At 45.2% G+C, this 20,885-nt stretch overlaps 1 protein-coding gene across 3 annotated transcripts in view; it reads left to right on the forward strand.

The window, feature by feature from the left end:
- Positions 1 to 20,885, forward strand: part of abcc1 (ATP binding cassette subfamily C member 1 (ABCC1 blood group)) — a 114,161-nt gene that overhangs the window by 19,848 nt on the left and 73,428 nt on the right. For all 3 annotated transcript variants that reach the window (XM_072481852.1, XM_072481853.1, XM_072481854.1), the window contains exons 4-5: positions 10,248 to 10,385; positions 19,741 to 19,866. In XM_072481852.1, coding sequence (XP_072337953.1) covers positions 10,248 to 10,385; positions 19,741 to 19,866 — 264 coding nt within the window. The remainder of the gene's footprint in view (positions 1 to 10,247; positions 10,386 to 19,740; positions 19,867 to 20,885) is intronic.

The raw sequence follows: 20,885 nt of genomic DNA on the forward strand, positions 1-20,885 counted from the left end.
GAACTGTAGCTAAACTGTTAAAATCAATTTGTAGCAGACTGTTGCTCATTTGAATTACTCCTCCATGGTTGGCTGATTACATGTAACACTTGGATGGTAGTGACAACATATGAATTCAGTTCGATCTTAATGACCCCAATCTGCTCTTTTTCATATATATTACAACTGCCTTGTACAAAATAAATTCCCCCATGCGAACAAAGCTGTGAACTATACAAGAACAGCATTGTTGGAAGATTTTATTAATTTGTACAGGCTATATTGTTTTGACAAAGCCTTGTTCAAATTTACATTCTATTTTGTAATTCATCTATTGCTTCTTTGAGCAGAATAACTGGGGAGTGTTGTGAAAAATGTTCCCTTTTGTTTTATCTTGAAAAAAGTCTTATAGTTTATTGCAAATTATGCACTTTATCGAAGTATGTTTTATAAATGCTTCATTGTATAAGAACATAAGAACTAGGAACAGGAGTAGGCCATCTGGCCCCTCGAGCCTGCTCCACCATTTAATGAGATCATGGCTGATCTTTGTGGACTCAGCTCCACTCTCCGGCCCGTACACCATATCCCCGAATCCCTTTATTCTTTAGAAAGGCATGTATCTTTTTCTTAAAAATGTTTAAAGAAGGAGCCTCAACTGCTTCACTGGGCAAGGAATTCCAGAGATTCACAACCCTTTGGGTGAGGATGTTCATCCTACACTCCGTCCTAAATCTACCTCCCCTTATTTTGAGGCTATGCCCCCTAGTTCTGCTTTCCCCGACCAGTGGAAACAACCTGCCCGCATCTATCCTATCTATTCCCTTCATAATTTTACATGTCTCAATAAGATCCCCCCGCATCCTTCTAAACTCCAATGCGTACAGTCCCAGTCTACTCAACCTCTCGTCATAATCTAATCCCCTCAACTTTGGGAACAACCTAGTGAATCTCCTCTGCACTCCCTTCAGTGCCAATATGTCCTTTCTCAGGTAAGGAGACCAAAACTGAACACAATACTCCAGATGCGGCCTCACCAACACCCTATACAATTGCAGCATAACCTCACTAGTCTTGAACTCCATCCCTCTAGCAATGAAAGACAAAACTCGATTAGCCTTCTTATTCACCTGTTGCACCTGCACACCAACTTTTTGCGACTCGTGCACCAGCACACCCAGGTCCCTCTGCACAGCAGCATGTTTTAACATCTTACCATTTAAATAATAATCCATTCTGCTGTTGTTCCTCCCAAAATGGATAGCCTCACACTTAGCAACATTGAATTCCATCTGCCAGACCCTAGCCCATTCACCTAACGTATCCAAATCCTTCTGCAGACTTCCGGTATCCTCTGCACTTTTTGCTTTACCACTCATCTTAGTGTCGTCTGCAAACTTTGACACATTGCACTTGGTCCCCAACTCCAAATCGTCTATGTAAATTGTTAACAACTGCGGGCCCAACACTGATCCTTGAGGGACCCTACTAGTTACAGGTTGCCAACCAGAGGAACACCCATTTTTCCCCACTCTCTGCTTTCTGTTAGTTAACCAATCCTCTACCCATGCTACCACTTTACCCTCCATGCCATTCATCTTTAGTTTATGCAGCAACCTTTTGTATGGCACCTTGTCAAAAGCTTTCTGGAAATCCAGATATACCACATCCATTGGCTCCCCGTTATCTACTGCACTGGTAACGGCCTCAACTAATTCTACCAAATTAGTCAGACACGACCTACCCTTTGTGAACCCATGCTGCGTCTGCCCAATGGGACAATTTCCCTCCAGGTGCCCCGCTATTTCCTCCTTAATGATAGATTCCAGCATTTTCCCTACAACCGAAGTTAAGCTTACCGGCCTATAATTACCCGCTTTCTGCCGACCTCCTTTTTTAATCAGTGGTGTCACGTTTGCTACTTTCCAATCCTCTGGGACCACCCCAGAGTCTAGTGAATTTTGATAAATTATCACTAGTGCGTTTACAATTTCCCTAGCCATCTCTTTTAACACTCTGGGATGCATCCCATCAGGGCCAGGAGACTTGTCTACCTTTAGCCCCATTAGCTTGCCCAATACTGCCTCCTTAGTGATTACAATCATCTCAAGATCCTCACCTATCATATCCTTATTTCCATTAGTCACTGGCATGTTATTTGTGTCCTCCACTGTGAAGACTGACCCAAAAAACCTGTTCAGCTCCTCAGCCATTTCCCCGTCTCCTATTATTAAATCTCCCTTCTCATCTTCCAAAGGACCAATATTTACCTTAGCCACTCTTTTTTGTCTTATATATTTGTAGAAGCTTTTACTATCTGCTTTTATGTTCTGAGCCAGTTTACTTTCATAGTCTACCTTGTCTCCCAGTCCTCTTGTCTCCCACTAATTTTTGCCACTTTGTATGTTTTTTCCTTCAATTTGATACTCTCCCTCACCTCCCTTAGATATCCATGGGCGATTTTTCCCCTTTCTACCGTCTTTCTTTTTTGTCGGTATGAACCTTTTCTGAACACTGTGAAAGATCGCTTGGAAGGTTCTCCACTGTTCCTCAACTGCTTCACCATGAAGTCTTTGCTCCCAGTCTACCTTAGCTAGTTCTTCTCTCATCCCATTGTAATCGCCTTTGTTTAAGCACAAAACACTAGTGTTTGATTTTACCTTGTCATCCTCCAACTGTATTTTAAATTCTACCATATTGTGGTCGCTCCTTCCAAGAGGATCCCGAACTATGAGATCATTAATCAATCCTGCCTCATTACACAGGACCAGATCTAGGACCGCTTGTTCCCTTGTAGGTTCCATTACATACTGTTCCAGGAAATTATCCCGGGCACATTCTATAAACTCTTCCTCAAGGCTGCCTTTACAAACCTGGTTAAACCAATCGACATGTAGATTAAAATCTCCCATGATAACCGCTGTACCATTTCTACATGCATCCGTTATTTCTTTGCTTATTGCCTGCCCTACCATCCTGTTACTATTTGGTGGCCTTTTCTCCTTACTATTCCTGATTTCCACCCAAATTGATTCAACCTTGCCCTCCATAGCACCAATATCATCCCTTACTATTGCCCGGATGCCATCCTTAAACAACAAAGCTACACCACCGCCCTTACCGTCCATTCTATTCTTTTCCTATACTCTGATACCCTTGGATATTTAACTCCCAGTCGTGACCATCTTTTAACCATGTTTCAGTAATGGCCACTATATCATAGTCATTCACTATGATTTGCGCCATCAACTCATTAACCTTATTTCGTATACTACGAGCATTCAGGTAAAGTACACTTATGCTGTTTTTTATGTCTTTGTTATGAATCCTAACACTGTTCAGTAACTTTTCGCAATTTATTTTTCCTCTTACCCTTTCTCCTAATTTTCCTTGTCTTTGAACCCATATCTCTACATAATAACCTGTCACGTAACCTGCTGCCTTGATCTCCATTGATGTGGAGATGCCGGCGTTGGACTGGGGTGAGCACAGTACGAAGTCTTACAACACCAGGTTAAAGTCCAACAGGTTTGTTTCCATGTCACTAGCTTTCGGAGCGCTGCTCCTGCCTCAGGTGAATCACCTGAGGAAGGAGCAGCGCTCCGAAAGCTAGTGACATCGAAACAAACCTGTTGGACTTTAACTTGATCTCCATTAACCATTACACTGTCCATAGCTTTACACTTCCCTTCCCCCCCCCCCCCAACTTGCTAGTTTAAAGTCCTTGTGACCAACCTATTTATCCTATTCGCTAGAACACTGGTCCCAGAATGGTTCAGGTGAAGACCGTCCCAACGGTACAGGTCCCTCCTGCCCCAGTACTGATGCCAATGCCCCATGAAATGGAATCCCTCTTTCCCGCACCACTCCTTTAGCCACGTGTTAACTTCTCTAATTTTCTAAACCCTATGCCAATTGGCACGTGGCTCGGGTAGTAATCCAGAGATTATAACCCTGGCGGACCTGCTCTTTAATTTAGTTCCTAGTGTTTGATAATCCCCAAACAGGTCCTCTTTCCTAGTCTTACCTATGTTGTTAGTCCCAACGTGGACCACAACAACTGGATCCTCCCCCTCCCTCAAATCCTTTCAAGCTGATCCGAGATGTCCCTCACTCTGGCACCGGGCAGGCAACATACCATGCGGGACTCTCGATCTGGCTTACAAAGGATGCCATCAATCCCCCTAATTATAGAATCCCCTACAACTACCTCTTGTCTTTTTGCTCCCCCCTCTTGAATGGCTTCCTGCACCACGGTGCAGTGGTCAGTCAATGCATCCTCCCTACAGCCCTCTTCCTCATCCACACAGGGAGCAAGTACCTCATACCTGTTGGTCAAGGGCTGAGGCTCCTCAACTCCTAAACTCAGGATCCCCCTACCTGCCTCCCTTGCAGTCACACCACTCTGTCCCTGACCACTGTCCGAATTAACAGAACTTATTCTACCGGGTGTGACTGCCTCCTGAAACAAAGCGTCCAGGTAATGTTCCCCCTCCCTGATGTGCCGCAGTGTGTGCAGCTCGGTCTCCAGCTCATCAATTCTGAGCCGAAGTTCTTCGAGCAGCCAACACTTGCTGCAGATGTGGTCACTGATGGTCTCAATGGGATCCACCAGTTCCATCATCATACAGCAACAGCACATCACCTGTCCAGCCATACTCGACTAGTTAATTAATTTAAATATTTAAAAAAAAAAAAAAAAAATTCTTTATAGAACCTCAAGGATAAACCCGAACACCAACAAAAACACAGCCCTCTCTCGCCACTCACCCGAACTCAGTCACTCACCTAAACTCAGATGCACTCTGTTCCAATCAGCACTCTGTGACTAAAGGCACTCCTGCCACGCCTTTTGTGCACTCACCTCTCCCAGCACTGTCCTGGCTCTCTCCTCCCGCGCTTTTTAAATCTCCCGGCTCTCTCCTCCGGCGCTGTTTTCGCTCTCCCGGCTCGCTCCTCCTGCGCTTTTTAAATCTCCCGGCTCTCTCCTCCGGCGCTGTTTTCGCTGTCCCGGCTCTCTCCTCACGTGCTTGTAACATCTCCCGGCTCTCTCCTCCGGCGCTGTTTTCGCTGTCCCGGCTCTCTCCTCCCGCGCTTTTTAAATCTCCCGGCTCTCTCCTCCGGCGCTGTTTTCGCTGATAGGGTTAGGGGATGTTTTTCATTTTTTGGTTTGGGTGTTCTATCTATTCCTCAAAATCATCTTGAAATGCTGAGGTCAACATGCATGGATTTATTAAATATGTCATACATGCAAGTATATATTTTTATTGAGCTTTTGTCATTGTATACAAACAACAACTGTAACCATAAAGTAAAAAGTGTCGCGTCATTAGGTGGCATCGCCAACCTCTAATCCGACAATGAGGCGAAGTCAGGGACATCAGTCCTCGCCCCCATCTGCAGCTCCGGCACATCCGAGACCCCAAATATAGCTGTTACGACAGGGCTCCAGGTCAATGTTTACGATCACCAACATGGTGTTAAAAAAGGAGACCCAAAACCCACAAGCTTGGTGTGGGACCGGAACATGTGTGTGTGATTAGTGGGCCCCTCTCAAGCAGCACTCGCACCTGCCCTCAACCCCTGCAAAGAAATTGCTCCTTCTGGCTTTAGTAAGGTGTGACATAGTTGGAGCAGGCTCAACCTTGCACACGATGATGTGGCATTCACCCTATGAAGGGACTCACTATACACCTCTTCCTCCAATATTGGCCCCAGCTCCTCCTCCCATTTGGCCTTTACCCCCTCCGCAGAGACCGAATCCTCCCCCAAAATCCATCCATGTATGTTGGACGTGCTACCCTCTTCCGGCCCCAAACAGGAAAGTATCCTCTCCAGTAAGGAAGATGGCGGCGACACCGGGAATGCCGGAAACATCTGGAGGTACCTAAATGAGTCAGAGAGCTCAAATTTCTCTTTCAATTCTTCCAGGTTAGCAAACCGCCCCTCTAGAAATAGATCACACCCACTCTCCATCCAGTCCTTCCCCTTTCACACACCAAACATAGCATCCAACTGTGTTGGGCCGAACAGGTGGTTAAGACAAATAGGGGCCAGCCTTGACGCTGATCCCAGTTTGAAATGTTGACGGAATTGTCTCCATATTTTTAAAGTGGAGACAACAACCGGATTTGATGAGTACTTTGCCGGAGCAAATGGAAGAGAGGCTGTCACCAATGTCCAAAAACTGGACCCTCTACGTGACCCAGACTCCATTCCCACCCAGGTCCCCGGGTCCCCACACCATCCTAACACTGTCTTCACGTTAGCTCCGTGACTCCTCTGTAGAACACCCCTCCGAGTCCTTGGCGCTTTCCCCGCCCATATGAAACCTGATATAAGCCACTCAAACCCCCCCCCCCGGGCAAAAATGACTTTGGTAGAAATAGTGGAAGATACTGAACTCGGAACAGGTTCTTGGCGAGATGTTCATCTTGATTGATTGAATCCTGCCCGCGAAGGCCAATGGGAGGCCGTCCCATCTTTGTAGGTCTGCTTTGATCCTACCCACAAGGCTGGTATAATCCAGTTTAATGAGCTAAGCCCAATCCTGAGCCACCAATCCAGGTACTGAAAGCTAGTCCCAGCTAGGTGGAAAGGCAGTACCCCCAGAATGGCTCCCTTCCAGACAGGCTGAAAGGCAGTACCACCCGGAACGACTCCCTTCCAGACAGGCTGAAAGGCAGTACCCCCCCCAGAACGACTCTCTTCCAGACAGGCTGAAAGGCAGTACCCCCCGGAACGACTCCCTTCCAGACGGGTTGAAAGACAGTACCCCCAGAATGGCTCCCTTCCAGACAGGCTGAAAGGCAGTACCCCCCGGAATGACTCCCTTCCAGACAGGCTGAAAGGCAGTACCCCCCAGAACGACGCCCTTCCAGACAGGCTGAAAGGCAGTACCCCCCAGAACGACGCCCTTCCAGACAGGTGAAAAGGCAGTACCCCCTGGAACGACACTCTTCCAGACAGGCTGAAAGGCAGTACCCCCAGAACGACTCCCTTCCAGACAGGTTGAAAGGCAGTACCCCCCAGAACGACGCCCTTCCAGACAGGCTGAAAGGCAGTACCCCCCAGAACGACGCCCTTCCAGACAGGCTGAAAGGCAGTACCCCCCAGAACGACGCCCTTCCAGACAGGTGAAAAGGCAGTACCCCCTGGAACGACACTCTTCCAGACAGGCTGAAAGGCAGTACCCCCAGAACGACTCCCTTCCAGACAGGTTGAAAGGCAGTACCCCCCAGAACGATTCCCTTCCAGACAGGCTGAAAGGCTGTACCCCCCAGAACGACGCCCTTCCAGACAGGTTGAAAGGCAGTACCCCCCAGAACGACGCCCTTCCAGACAGGCTGAAAGGCAGTACCCCCCAGAACGACGCCCTTCCAGACAGGCTGAAAGGCAGTACCCCCCCCGGAATGACTCCCTTCCAGACGGGTTGAAAGGCAGTACCCCCAGAACGACTCCCTTCCAGACAGGCTGAAAGGCAGTACCCCCCGGAACGACTCCCTTCCAGACGGGTTGAAAGGCAGTACCCCCAGAACGACTCCCTTCCAGACAGGCTGAAAGGCAGTACCCCCCGGAATGACTCCCTTCCAGACAGGCTGAAAGGCAGTACCCCCCCCCAGAACGACTCTCTTCCAGACAGGCTGAAAGGCAGTACCCCCCGGAACGACTCCCTTCCAGACGGGTTGAAAGGCAGTACCCCCCAGAACGACTCCCTTCCAGACAGGCTGAAAGGCAGTACCCCCCGGAATGACTCCCTTCCAGACAGGCTGAAAGGCAGTACCCCCCAGAACGACGCCCTTCCAGACAGGCTGAAAGGCAGTACCCCCCAGAACGACGCCCTTCCAGACAGGTGAAAAGGCAGTACCCCCTGGAACGACTCCCTTCCAGACGGGTTGAAAGGCAGTACCCCCAGAACGACTCCCTTCCAGACAGGCTGAAAGGCAGTACCCCCCGGAACGACTCCCTTCCAGACAGGCTGAAAGGCAGTACCCCCCGGAATGACTCCCTTCCAGACAGGCTGAAAGGCAGTACCCCCCGGAATGACTCCCTTCCAGACAGGCTGAAAGGCAGTACCCCCCAGAACGACGCCCTTCCAGACAGGCTGAAAGGCAGTACCCCCCAGAACGACTCCCTTCCAGACAGGCTGAAAGGCAGTACCCTCCAGAATGGCTCCCTTCCCTGGAGCGTTGACTACAAAATACTCGCTCTTCTCTAAATTTAACGTATCCAGAGAAGGAGGCAAAGCTCTTCAGTATATCCATTATGTCTTCCAAAGCTGGTCCCGGATCCTTCATGTATAACAAAAGTTAATCCGCATACAGGGACACTGTATTCCATCCTATCCTGCTCCAGTTGTTTGAGGCACTCGGGGCAATGGTCAGTGGCATAAATGCTAAAGCGAACAGAAGGGGAGATGTGGGACACCCTGCCTTGTCCCCCTGTGTGACTAAAAATACCCCAAACTTGAATTTGTGGTGTTTGTACAAACGCTGATGGACGGAGTCTCGTACAACAAATGCACCCGTGACACAAACAAGGGCCAAACCTCTCCATAAACTGCTAAGAGGTATCTGCACAACCCTCTTGAATGCTTTTTATGCATCTAACTATACAATTATCTGGCGTTCCGGCCCAGCCTCTGGGGTGAGAAACAATTTCAGCAGTCGCCTTGCATTGGAATATGATTTTCGGCTCTTTACAAATCCCGTTTGTCCTGTCACTGCGCATTGGCTTTGTAACTTTAAGGATTGGATAAAAAATTTAAAAGAAATTCATTCTGTAGTGAGTTGTGTTTTGGATAGTCCCTCCCATTTCAACAAAGGCAGAGAAAGCATTGATGTCATGTGCTTACTTGCAATAATAATAAATACAGATAAAGTTGTGGAATGCCAGTTATTCCACTTTCAAAAGCTCCCAAAGTAGATCATATTTGTTCAAAGCAATAAATGTGGAATTGAAGCACTTTGTGATGATATGGCACAGGCACACATGAGCAGTGAGTCAACAGTTTATGTAAAATTCGGATGCAGGGAATTTCTTTAGGAGGAGCAATGAATCAGTTTATTGTTTTCCTATTCTTTTCTCTGAGCCTGGTTTTTGATGTATATGTTAAGGTGTTCCAAGTCTAGAAGCATATTCCAATTATTGCAGACATAGAATTAAAAATTCGATCTGAGCAGCTTGCTCATCTCATCTGTTCCTTCAATATCAGATGACTTTCAATTCACAATGTACCACTTCTGGTCTTTGTCAATTCATACTGTTGTTATTTACATTGTCACCTTCTGCAGTCTGTTAAGAGAGCTGGTTTCCGTAATTTCCATAACCATCAAAACTATTAAATCCTATATGGGAGTTTTTCTTTCACCATTTATTTTGTTACTGCGTTACATCAGGTGAACCCCTCTGGAAATACCACCTGTTCCAACTGGGCGGCACAATAGCACAGTGGTTAGCACTGTTGCTTCACAATGCCAGGGTCCCGGATTCGATTCCCACTTGGGTCATTGTCTGTGCGGAGTCTGCATGTTCTCCCTGTCTCTGCGTGGGTTTCCTCCGGGTGCTCCGGTTTCTTCCCACAAGTCCCGAAAGACATGCTTGTTAGGTGAATTGGACATTCTGAATTCTCCCTCCGTGTACCTGAACAGGCGAGTGTGGCGACTCTGGTTTTTTCACAGTAACTTCATTGCATTGTTAATGTAAGCCTACTTGTGACAATAAAAATTATTATAATTATTATTCTGTGTCAGACTGCTGCTTAGCCTGATGGCCTTTTGCAGAAGCTGCTGTTCAGATCACAGCTTCCAACAAAACTAACTCAAAAACTGACTGCTAGAGCTCTGGCCCTTCCCATTACTACATCATCTTTATTCCACTCAAATCCCATCTCCTACATGTTGAAATTTAAACACTGCCTCTAATTATCTACTCCCCAGAAATCATAACAAAAAACCATTAGACCTTTCCTTGTAAACAGATGGTTTGAAAAAGCGATGTTCTCACTTTTCCATCGTATTGCACTTCATCAAGTGTTTAACCTGGGTATCCTTTTTTTTGGCTAATGAAATGTGAGTGTCTGCATTGTAGATGCAATGTAAAATGCAAGTTGTTGTTCAAAGAGCTGATCTAGATACTAGCGCGCACACAAGTTTAACTTGCACATGAGATTTGTGATACACAGTCCACTTGACCCAGCCACAGTTGAAGTTGGACCATGCCAATGCTAAGTTAACTTTTTAATAAACAAAATTTAATCCTGTTGACAGTTGCTTGCAGTTTTCCTCATCCAGTATGAGAGGCTGAAGGGTGTCCAATCTTCTGCGATACTTTTGATCTTTTGGCTGCTTGCGTTGCTGTGTGCCATTCCAACATTCAGGTCCAAAATAATGCATTCTATTGACCAGGTAAGAACAATTGAAACGTTTACTTGGGTATTCTTAATAATTGTACATATATTTATTTTTTGTATTTAAAGCCTAATTTCAAAATAGCTTTGTTTTAAACCCCATCCCCACCCCACCCACACAAACCGGAACCTTCTCCTTTGTTCTGTGTATTCTGGTAGCTGCCTGCTTCCTGCCTTGTGTGAACTCTGCAGGGGTGTTGACAGATTACCTGGCTCTGGAGGCCATAATGGTCGAGCGCAGCCATGTTTTAACCTGTTATGCTTTTCTGATGACTTTACTGGTCACTTGAGACTACCCAGTTGGCGCATTCGGTAATTGCCCGGGGCTTGAATCTGCCACCTGTTAGGGATTCGTTTCAAACCACTCCCATGTTCAATCCATTAAATCTTTGCAGCAGCTTCTTTGCTGGTGCTTGAGAATTCTTTATTTTGAAAAGTTTTAAAAAATATATATATTTATTAAAGTTTTTTAACACAAATTTTCTCCCTTACAAACAATAACCCCCCCCCCCCCTCGTAACAAAAAAAAAAAGAGAAATCGCGCAGAGCAAGATATATACATGGCAAAATGATATATTTACGCAGCTTTGTACACTGGCCCTCACCCGTACGTGCCAGTTTCCCCAACCCTTCATGTTATCTCTTGCTCATCCACCCTCCCAGGCAGGCCCCCCCAAGGTTGCTGCTGCTGCTGACCGACCTTCCTCTAACGCTCTGCGAGATAGTCTAGGAACGGTTGCCACCGCCTGTAGAACCCCTGCGCAGACCCTCTCAAGGCGAACTTAATCCTCTCCATCTTTATGAACCCAGCCATATCATTTATCCAGGCCTCCAGGCTGGGGGGCTTCGCCTCTTTCCACATTAGCAAGATCCTTCGCCGGGCTACTAGGGACGCAAAGGCCAGAATGCCGGCCTCTTTATTTTGAAAAGTTAGCAGGTATGTTGACAGCCATCGAGACAAAATCGATATTCACTAATATAGCAGGAGAGCATACAAAATTGTTCTTAACATGTTATTGTAATTAAAATGCAACTCTTCCAATAAATACTGCTTTAAAATCTAACAGCTGCCAGTTGTATTTCCTCGTTAGACCTCTCTCTTGTCTGCGCTTTAACAAGTTTACAATGTTGATCAATTTTTGTGAATTTTAATTCTCAATGTTACACCTCGTGTGTGAAAGATCAAGCAGAAGGAATTTGAGGCTTTTGTACTTTGCTTTTGTTTCTGAAAGTTAAGTCACATGGGGATCTTTTTTCTTTTTGCTGTAAACATTTTGAACCTCCTGATAACCACAAATGGGTTAAGATGACGTAGTTGACGTTCATGCTGAAGACGGTGGTTATATTTACCCGTCTCCCATTGTGCAGTGAATACATCTGTGCTGTTGTGGGAAGTGCAGATCTTTGTTGTCTTATCCAATTGGTGATCATTCGCTTGTTGAACAGGGTAGTCACTGAATCTTTGACCTTGGGTGGAAAGGATGTCATTGGTGCCAAGACTATTCATGTTTACAGTGCACTTTACGCCAGGTACAGTTTTCATATTAATTAGCAACAGGGAAGCCTGATATAAAAAATATATATACACATTGACCTCCAGTCCCCCAATGCATTAGGTTTTAGATCCTTGATTCCAGATCCCAGTCCTCTTGGTCTGACATTTTGCACTTGTTGCTGTCCTTTTTCTGCACCGCTGTTTCTGTCGGAGCCTTCCAACAGTTCAGCCCCTTTTTTGGGAACTCATTCCCTTAACACCTTCTTCTCCTTCCCATCCTTAAATACCATCTTCACTCTGTTGTTTTGACCATGCTTTTCTTCAGAGAACTGGAGAATTGCAGATGGTGCACTCTTTTTGAGCGATCATAGATCGTAAAAGAAATGCATAACAGCTGCAGTCCTGTCAGCTTAACCTCGGTAGCGGAGAAACTTTTAGAGACAGCATTAATAGTCGCTTGAATAAATGAGGAAAGCCAGGATGGACTTGTCAAAGGCGAAGAATCATGTTTAACTGACTTGCTAACATTTTTTGATGAGAGGGGTGATGAGGGTTAATGCTATTGATGTTGTATTTAGGCAATTGATGATGTGTTGCACAACAGACTTGTGATCAAACTTCGAGCTCATGGAGTAAGAGGGACAGCAGCAAGAGGCATCCTAAATTTGCTGAGTGGCACTGCTGCCTCACTGCACCGAGGACCTAGGTTCGATCCCGGCTCTGGGTCACTGTCTGTGTGGAATTTGCACATTCTCCCCATGTTTGCGTGGGTCTCACCCCCACAACCCAAACATGTGCAGGGTAGGTGGATTGGCCACGAGTATTGGCCCTTGATTGGAAAAAAATAATTGGGTACTCTTATAAATTTATAAAAAAATAATAAATTGGCTCACTGATGGGGAAACTGAGTAGCGGGGAATGACTGATTTTCGGACTGGAGGAAAGTTTATAGTGGAGTTTCCCAGGAGTCGGTGTTAGGGTTCCTGTCTCTTCCTGATGTATCTCATTGACATAGACCTTGTTGTAAAGGGCACAATGTTTGGATTCCAGTTGATACTACTGGACAGAGGCGCCCCAGAATGGAACCCTGGCTCAAAAGACCATAACTTTTAGGTTTTTCTTCTTAGAAAATGCTGAGTCACCAGCCAATTAGCTTTTAACAGAAAGAAACACTTATTAAAGATCAAAAAATTGACTAAAACACAATACTCTTTCGCTCCCACTTAATCTGCAAAAATGTGTGGAGATTTTAAGGATAACACAGGTTGCAAAATATGCCATGTACTATAATGTTTTCAGTAAATACACAGTCCCTGTAACCCAACAGGCTAACTGTGCTCAGACGCACTCCACTCTGAAACCAAGTGGCAGATACCACCCAATCGACCTACTGTAGATTTCGCCTCCAATCCCCCCAGATGATTATCACACAAGTGTTTCCAAACACCACTCTCAAGACCCACCTTCTTCTAAACACTCTCTGTCAACTTTTTTCAGCAAGGATCCACAGCCAGGATTCCAACTCTCCTTTTCGTATTCCCCTGTCTTAAATTACCACCTGCATCCAGGCTTTTGCACAATCTCTCCGGTACCCAGCCACCAATAGAACACTGCTGCTTCTCAAGCTGTGCTAAATTTGATTTGATTTATTATTGTCACATGTATTAGTATCCAGTGAAATGTATTGTTTCTTGCCTGCTGTACAACAATGCATACCGTACATAAGGAAGGAAGGAGGCACTGCAGAATATAATGTTACAGTTATAGCAAGGTGTAGAGAAAGGATCAACTTAATAAAGTCACCAACATTATTAGATATCTGGTTTCTCTCCAATCAACCTCACCAGGTCCGCACTTTTCATTTCTGTCTTTTAACTTCAATGAACAGCACCTTGTTCAAATTCCAGTTACCTTTTTGTTCCTTTGATTTCAATCTTCCTGAAACTTCTCTTTTTATTCACTGGTTCCTAGAACTAGCACTTCCTCAGTTTCTGGAATTTTGTTTTCTTTCCTATTCCTCCATTGTTCTGCTTCTGGCAGAGTTGTGAGAGCTGCCTTTGCTCTTAATACCTGGCTCCAACTGCATTGGGTCCAGTTAAAACTAAACTCTGGAGCTCTTTCTGCCTTAAAGTTGGCCCCTGTTTGCTAAGCATCAGCCCATCCTTCTTTACACTCGTTTGCTTTTGTCATGTTGTAAACTCTCGAAGCGTAGGTGGAAATGGTGGTGAAGAAAGCATATGGCATGCTTGCCTTCTCAGGACGGGGTATTGCGTATAACAGCTCAAAAAGTATGTTACAATTATATAGAACGTTGGTTAGGCCACATTTGGAATATTGTGTCCAATTCTGGTCACCACACTACCAGAAGGACGTGGAGGCTTTGGAGAGAGTGCAGAAAAGGTTTACCAGGATGTTGCCTGGTATGGAGGGTATTAGCTATGAGAAGAGATTGAATAAACTGGGATTGTTCGTCCTAGACAGAAAGAGACTGAGAGGCAACCTGATAGATGTTTATAAAATTATTAGGGGTATAGATAGGGTGAACAGTTGGAGGTTTTTTCCCAGGGCAGAAATTACAATTACAAGGGGGCACAGGTTCAAAGTGAGGCAAGAAAGGTTCAGTGGAGATGTGCGAAGAAAGATTTTTACACAGAGGGTGCTGGTGGCCTGGAATTCACTGCCAAGTGAGGTGGTTGAGGCAGATAGTTTAGCAACCTTTTAAGACAGGCGGGTGGTCTAGATATGACATGTGATTGGCGCAGGCTTGGAGGGCCGAAGGACCTGTTCCTGTGCTGTATTGTTCTTTGTTTGTTCACAGTGCAGACAGCGTTTGAAATGAAACCAAAACCCCCATAAATGCAAACACCTTTGTTTAACATGAATCAAGTTTTACCCTTTCCTACACAAAAACACTAAATTAAACTAATTTAAATTTATACCTCAATTATAATATCCAATAATACAAACATGGATGTCAAAGAGACATTGACAAGTTGGCCAAATGGGCAGACCCCTTTCGCGATGAATTTCAGTGCAGAGAAATGTGGGTAATGCATTTCGGTAGAAGGAAAGTGGGGAGACAATATAGGCTCAATGGTCCAACTTTGAGGGGAGTACAGGAGCAGAGGGACCTCTGGTTCAAGTGCATAAATTTCTAAAGATAACCAGACAAGTTGAAACAGTTGCTAAGAAGGCTTTTGGATGCTTGGGTTTTTAAAAGAAACATAGAGTACAAAACAGGGAAATTATGCTACACCTCCTATAGATCATTGGTCAGACCACATTTGGAATACGTTCAGTCCTGGGCACCTTATTTAAGGAAGGATGTTAAAGCCCTGGAGAGAATGCAGAAGAAGGAGTTTTACCAGAATGACACCAGGAATGAGGAATTCTAGATACAAGGAGAGATTAGAGAAATCTCTCTCATAAAATATCTCTAATCTCTAGAGCATAAGAGGTACCTCATTGAGGTGTTCAAAATTATGAACAATTTTGACAGGGTAAAGAAGTTTCCTCCAGTTGGTAAGTCCGTGACTAGGGGGTCACAATTTCAAGATGGTCAGCAAGAGAGCTAGGAGTGAGATGAGGAGAAACACCGCGCTGGAATGCACTTCCTGAGAGAGTGGTGAGGATGGATCCCAGAAATGATCTTTTTTTAGTGTCACAAGTAGGCTTACATTAACATTGAAATGAAGTTACTGTGAAAATCCACTAGTTGCCACACTCCGGCGCCTGTTCGAGTACACTGAGGGAAAATTCTGAATGTCCCATTCACCTAACAGCACGTCTTTCGGGACTTGTGGGAGAAAACCGGAGCTCCAGGAGGAAACCCACGCAGACACCGGGGGGGGGGGGGGGGGGGGGGGGGGGGGGGGGGGGGGGGGGGGGGGGGGGGGGTGGTGGAACGTGCAGACTCCGCACAGGTAGTGACCCAAGCCGGGAATCGGACCCATGTCCCTGGTGCTGTGAAGCATAGGATATTTCAAAAGCGAGCTGGGTATATATTTGAATGTGATTAAATTAGAGGGCTACAGAGATAGGACTGGGTACTGCGACTAGCTGGGTAGCACTTTCAGGAGCTGGTGTGGTCACGATGGGCCAAATGGCCTCCTTTTGTGCTGTAAAATGTTATAACTTAAAACTATCTCTGCTTCCTGGCAATTTCTCCATTTGCAAACAATGAAACCTGGAAGTATTTGTGAATAATGAGGAGGATGGTGTAGAATTTTGAAGGGACAGGGACGTGGAGAAGTTGGTTTAATCGGTGGGCAGGTGGCAGATGAATTTTATTGCAGAGTAGTGTGATGTGATTTCTTTGCGTGGGATGAACGGAGAGAGATAATATGAAGTGGTGCAGGAGCAGTGGGCCCCGAGTGTTAATATTCATAAATCATGGAAGATGCTGACAGGTTGCGGGTGCATTTAATAAAAGCATGCAGCATCCTTGGCTTATCAACTGGAGTTTACACGAGCAAGGCAGTTATTGGAGTGTTTGGCCCAGTTCTGGGCACCACATTTTGGGAAGGATGTGAAGAGAAGGTGCAGAAAAAAATTCACAAGAACAGTTCGAGGAATGAAAAACTTCAGTTACGTCGAAAGATGCAGAATTTGGAATTGTTCTAATTGGGAGTAAATTTGATAAAGTTACTCAAAGGTGTCTGGACAGAGTAGATAAGAAAAGACTGTTCAGTTGAAGGATCAAGAGGATGCAGACTGGTGATGTCAATGGAGACGTGAGGAATCATAGAATCCCTGCAGTGCATGAGGCAATTTGAGCCTGCACCGACCTTCTGAAAGAGCACTTCACCCAGGCCCACTCGCCGTCCTATCCCTGTAATCCCACCTAACCTGCAACCTGCACAACCCTGGCCACTAAGGGGCAATTTTTTTTATCATGGCCAATCCACCTGTGGGAGGAAACCGGAGCACCCGGAGGAAGCCCACGCATGCGCGGGGCGAACATGCAAACTCCACACAGTCGGTCACCTGAGGCCGGAATTGAACCCAGGTCCCTGGTGCTGTGAGACAGCAGTGCTAACACTGTTCTGCCCTGTTCATGTAGCAAGTAATCTAAACTGCTTGAACATAGGTTAATTATAGGGCGCGAATCTGTTGCCCTTTTCTCTCCATCTTTTATTTCCCAGGCAATCTGGTTACATGATCATTTGCGAGAGGTATGAGGCTTCATTTTTGACAGAACCCTAGTTCTTAATGTGACCATCATTCCAAAATAAAGTATAGTTTATTTTCCCCAAGTGCACATGGGCTATCACAGCGCCATGTACTGCAAGCCTCATTTAAACCCCCTTTTCAGACCATAAGACCTAGGAGTGGAAGTAAGGCCATTCGGCCCATCGAGTCTACTCCACCATTCATGGCTGATTTCAACTCCATTTACCTGCTCTCTCTCCATAGCCCTTAATTCCTCGAGAAATCAAGAATTTATCAACTTCTGTCTTAAAGACACTCAACGTCCCGGCCTCCACCGCCCTCTGTGGCACTGAATTCCACAGACCCACCACTCTCTGGCTGAAGAAATTTCTCCTCATCTCTGTTCTAAAGTGACTCCCTTTTATTCTAGGGCTGTGCCCCCGGGTCCTAGTCTCCCCTGCTAATGGAAACAACTTCCCTACATCCACCCTATCTAAGCCTTTCATTATCTTGTAAGTTTCTATTAGATCTCCCCTCAACCTCCTAAACTCCAATGAATATAATCCCAGGATCCTCTTAGTCAGTCCCCCTGAATACTTCAGTATTTCCTATTCGACTGCTCTTTCCAAACCTGCCCATGTTGAAATGCAACTCGTTGGGCTATACCATTCCCACTCACTCAACCGGTCTCATTGTCCCATGAATTTAAAGCCTACCTTCCTGCATAGTCTCTTCAGCTTTGCATTTTTCAGTGCTATCTTCCTATTCCTATACTCGCTAGTGCATGGCATCAGGAGTAATCCGGAAGTTACTATAAATGCCGTCCTGTTTAATGATCTCTCCCTTAAGCCTTGCAGACCATATCCCTCTGTCTACTTATGTCTTTCTACTTGTGTTGTTATTGAAACAATAACAAATTTAAAATACCCAATTTTTTTTCAATTAAGGGGCAATTCAGCGTGGTCAATCCACCTACCCAGCGCATCTTTGGGTTTTGGGGGTGAGACCTACGTAGACAAGGGGAGAATGTGCAAACTCCACATGGACAGTGACCCAGGGCTGGGATCGAACCTGAGTCCTCGGTGCCGTAAGGCAGCAGTGCTAACCACTGCGCCACCGTGTCGCCCCTTGTTGTTATTGATGACTGTAACCATTGGCTGTTCATCCTACCCCCTCGGAATATTCTGCAACCACTCAGTGACATCATGGATCCTGAGGCACCATCCTAAATCACGTCCCTGACTGTGTAGAAATGCCTGTCTCTTCCTCTAATCATTGAATCCCTTATCCTTATCACTTTTACTTTCTCCACCCTGCCCCATAGCGCTGAGTGACCCCTGCTGCCATGGACTTGACTCTGGTTGTACTCTCCAGTGGAACCATCACCCTCACTATGAGAGCAAGGCTGGTTTGTGACCCAATTCCACATACCTACCCATGCCCCATAATACCTTCAGTTAACCGCGATCTATCCATCTCGGATTTAAAATGAACAATTAGCCTCGCATCCACTGCATTGACGGAAATTTCAAAGTTCGACCATCCTTTGTAAATGTTTCCCGAATCACTCCTGAAAGTCAGACTCATTTAGGCTAAATCCCTAGACTTGCATGCCCCAACAAATAGAAAAAGTGCTTTCATCTACCTTACCAGTTCTCCCATATATCTTGATATCTCCCTACGAGGTGCATTAATTACAGGCAACCGGTTGCACCGTCTCCTTATTGTTGAATGAAATTCCTTTTACATCCAATTTATTACTGAACCTTTATATATTTACTTCCCTGGAGCGTAGGAGGCTTAGGGGTGATCTTATAGAGATCTAGAAAATAATAAGGAGCATTGATAAAGTAGATAGTCGACATCTTTTTCTAAAAGTAGCAGAGTCTGGAACTAGAGGGCACAGGCTTAAGGTGAGAGGGGAGAGATATGAAAGAAACCAGAGGGGAAATTTCTTCACACAGAGTGGTGAGCAGCTGGCTGCCATTATCAGTGGTAGAGGCGGGTACAATTTTGTCCTTTAAAAAGCAGTTGGGACAGTTACATGAGCAGGGTGGGTATAGAGGGATATGGGCCAAATGCAGGCAAGTGGGACTAGCTTAGTGATAGAAACCGGGCGGCATGGACCAGCTGGGCCGAAGGGCCTGTTTCCATGCTGTAAACATCTGTGACTCTGAGTCAGATGCTGCTCCAGACCCGAAACCAGAACTCGAGCTGCTCAGCTGATGTGACTTCCTGCACATGTGGTTGGCATGACACGAGAAGTGCCTGGAATTCCACATGACACAGGACATGTGGATGGGACTGAGGTGTCCTGCCACCTCGCTATTAATTTAGACCAAGTTTATTTTTAAGTTAATTGGGATGAAATAAAAGCAACCCGTTGCTTCCCTGCTGATATTTTAGTCTCCCATACTTTGTGTTCCCTTGCCTCCGGGTTGTCCGATTCAACTTTGCTTGCTTTATTTTAGTTTTAATTAATTTCTTCATCTAATTAAGTACAGGATAGGTTAATTCACTTTTGTCAAATTACCCTCTCCGAGCTTCTGTGTGCTGTGGCGTCCCTTTATGTTTCTTTGCTATACTGTTATCTAAATCACTTTCAGGATTCTTGTATTGCGCCCACTGAACTTTTTCAGCAGAAAGAAGCTCTCCGTATTGGTAAAGTAGCTTCTGTGTAGTAATTTGATGTCTTTATTTTTTTTAGGTCTCTTACATTGATGCTTTTCGGGACACGACCTTTTACGTCTATTTTGTTCTAGTATTGATAGAACTTGTCCTTTCCTGCTTAACAGATCAGCCTCCTCTCTTCTCTGAATCTGTTAAGGATTCTGTGAGTATTGATCTTTTTTTAAATGACGTTTGCAGGTCTTTATATTGTGCAACAAAATGCTATAAATTTTCATGATATGAAAGCATGACCAGTTTTTCTGGGAGGGCGAAGATTCAGCTTCTGCATTCCCCAGGTGTGCAGTAAGCTCAATGATGGAAAATGCCATTTGAGAATTCACAATTTCATGATGTGTGCTGCTGGCAGTTTAAAAGCTGATTTTGTTGCCCTTAAATGCAAAGAAATGTTAAGTGATTCACCTTGGTAGGAAGGATGTGGAGAGATGATGTAAATTAAAGGGTGCAATTCTAAAGGAGGTGCTGGAGCAGAGGGACTATATAAATCATTGAAGGTGGTAGGACAGATTGAGACAGCAGTTCATATAGCATGTAGTGTCCTAGCTGTTATTAATCGGACCTAATGGTACATAAACAAGGAAGTTAGGTTAAACTTGAATAAAACACTAGTTCGGCCTCAACTGGTTCTGGGCACTGTACCATGGGAAGGTTGTGAAGGCATTGGGAGGGTGCAGAAAAGATGCATGAGGAACCTCTGTTTTATCGATAGATTGGTGAAGTTGGAACTGTTTTCCTTGATGAAACGTTTTGGGAGGAAATTTTATTGAGGTATTTTATATCATGAGGGTTCTGAACAAAGAATGAAAAGTTATTCACATTGGTGGAAAGATCGAGCACAAGAGGGTGCAGGTTTACGGTAATTTCAGAAGAAACAATGGTGAAATTGAAGGAACTTCCCACATCGAGTGGTTGGGAACTGGAATGTGCTGGCTGAGAATGTGGTGGAGACGGGATCAACTGAGGCACTCGAGGGAATTGGATTATTATTTGAAAAGGAAGAATGTGCAGAGTTACAGCGAGAGGGCATAGAGTGGCACTAGGTAGATTCTCCTTTGGAGAGCCAGGAATGGCCTCATCTGCACTGTCATAATTCTATGGTTATGAGAAAACAGTTTGTTGGAGCTGAAAATTTAGCAAAAATAATTATAGCAAAGTTTGTTTTTC

The sequence above is a fragment of the Scyliorhinus torazame genome, chromosome 17 (genome assembly GCF_047496885.1).
Source record: "Scyliorhinus torazame isolate Kashiwa2021f chromosome 17, sScyTor2.1, whole genome shotgun sequence".
In the NCBI taxonomy this organism is placed as follows: domain Eukaryota; kingdom Metazoa; phylum Chordata; class Chondrichthyes; order Carcharhiniformes; family Scyliorhinidae; genus Scyliorhinus; species Scyliorhinus torazame.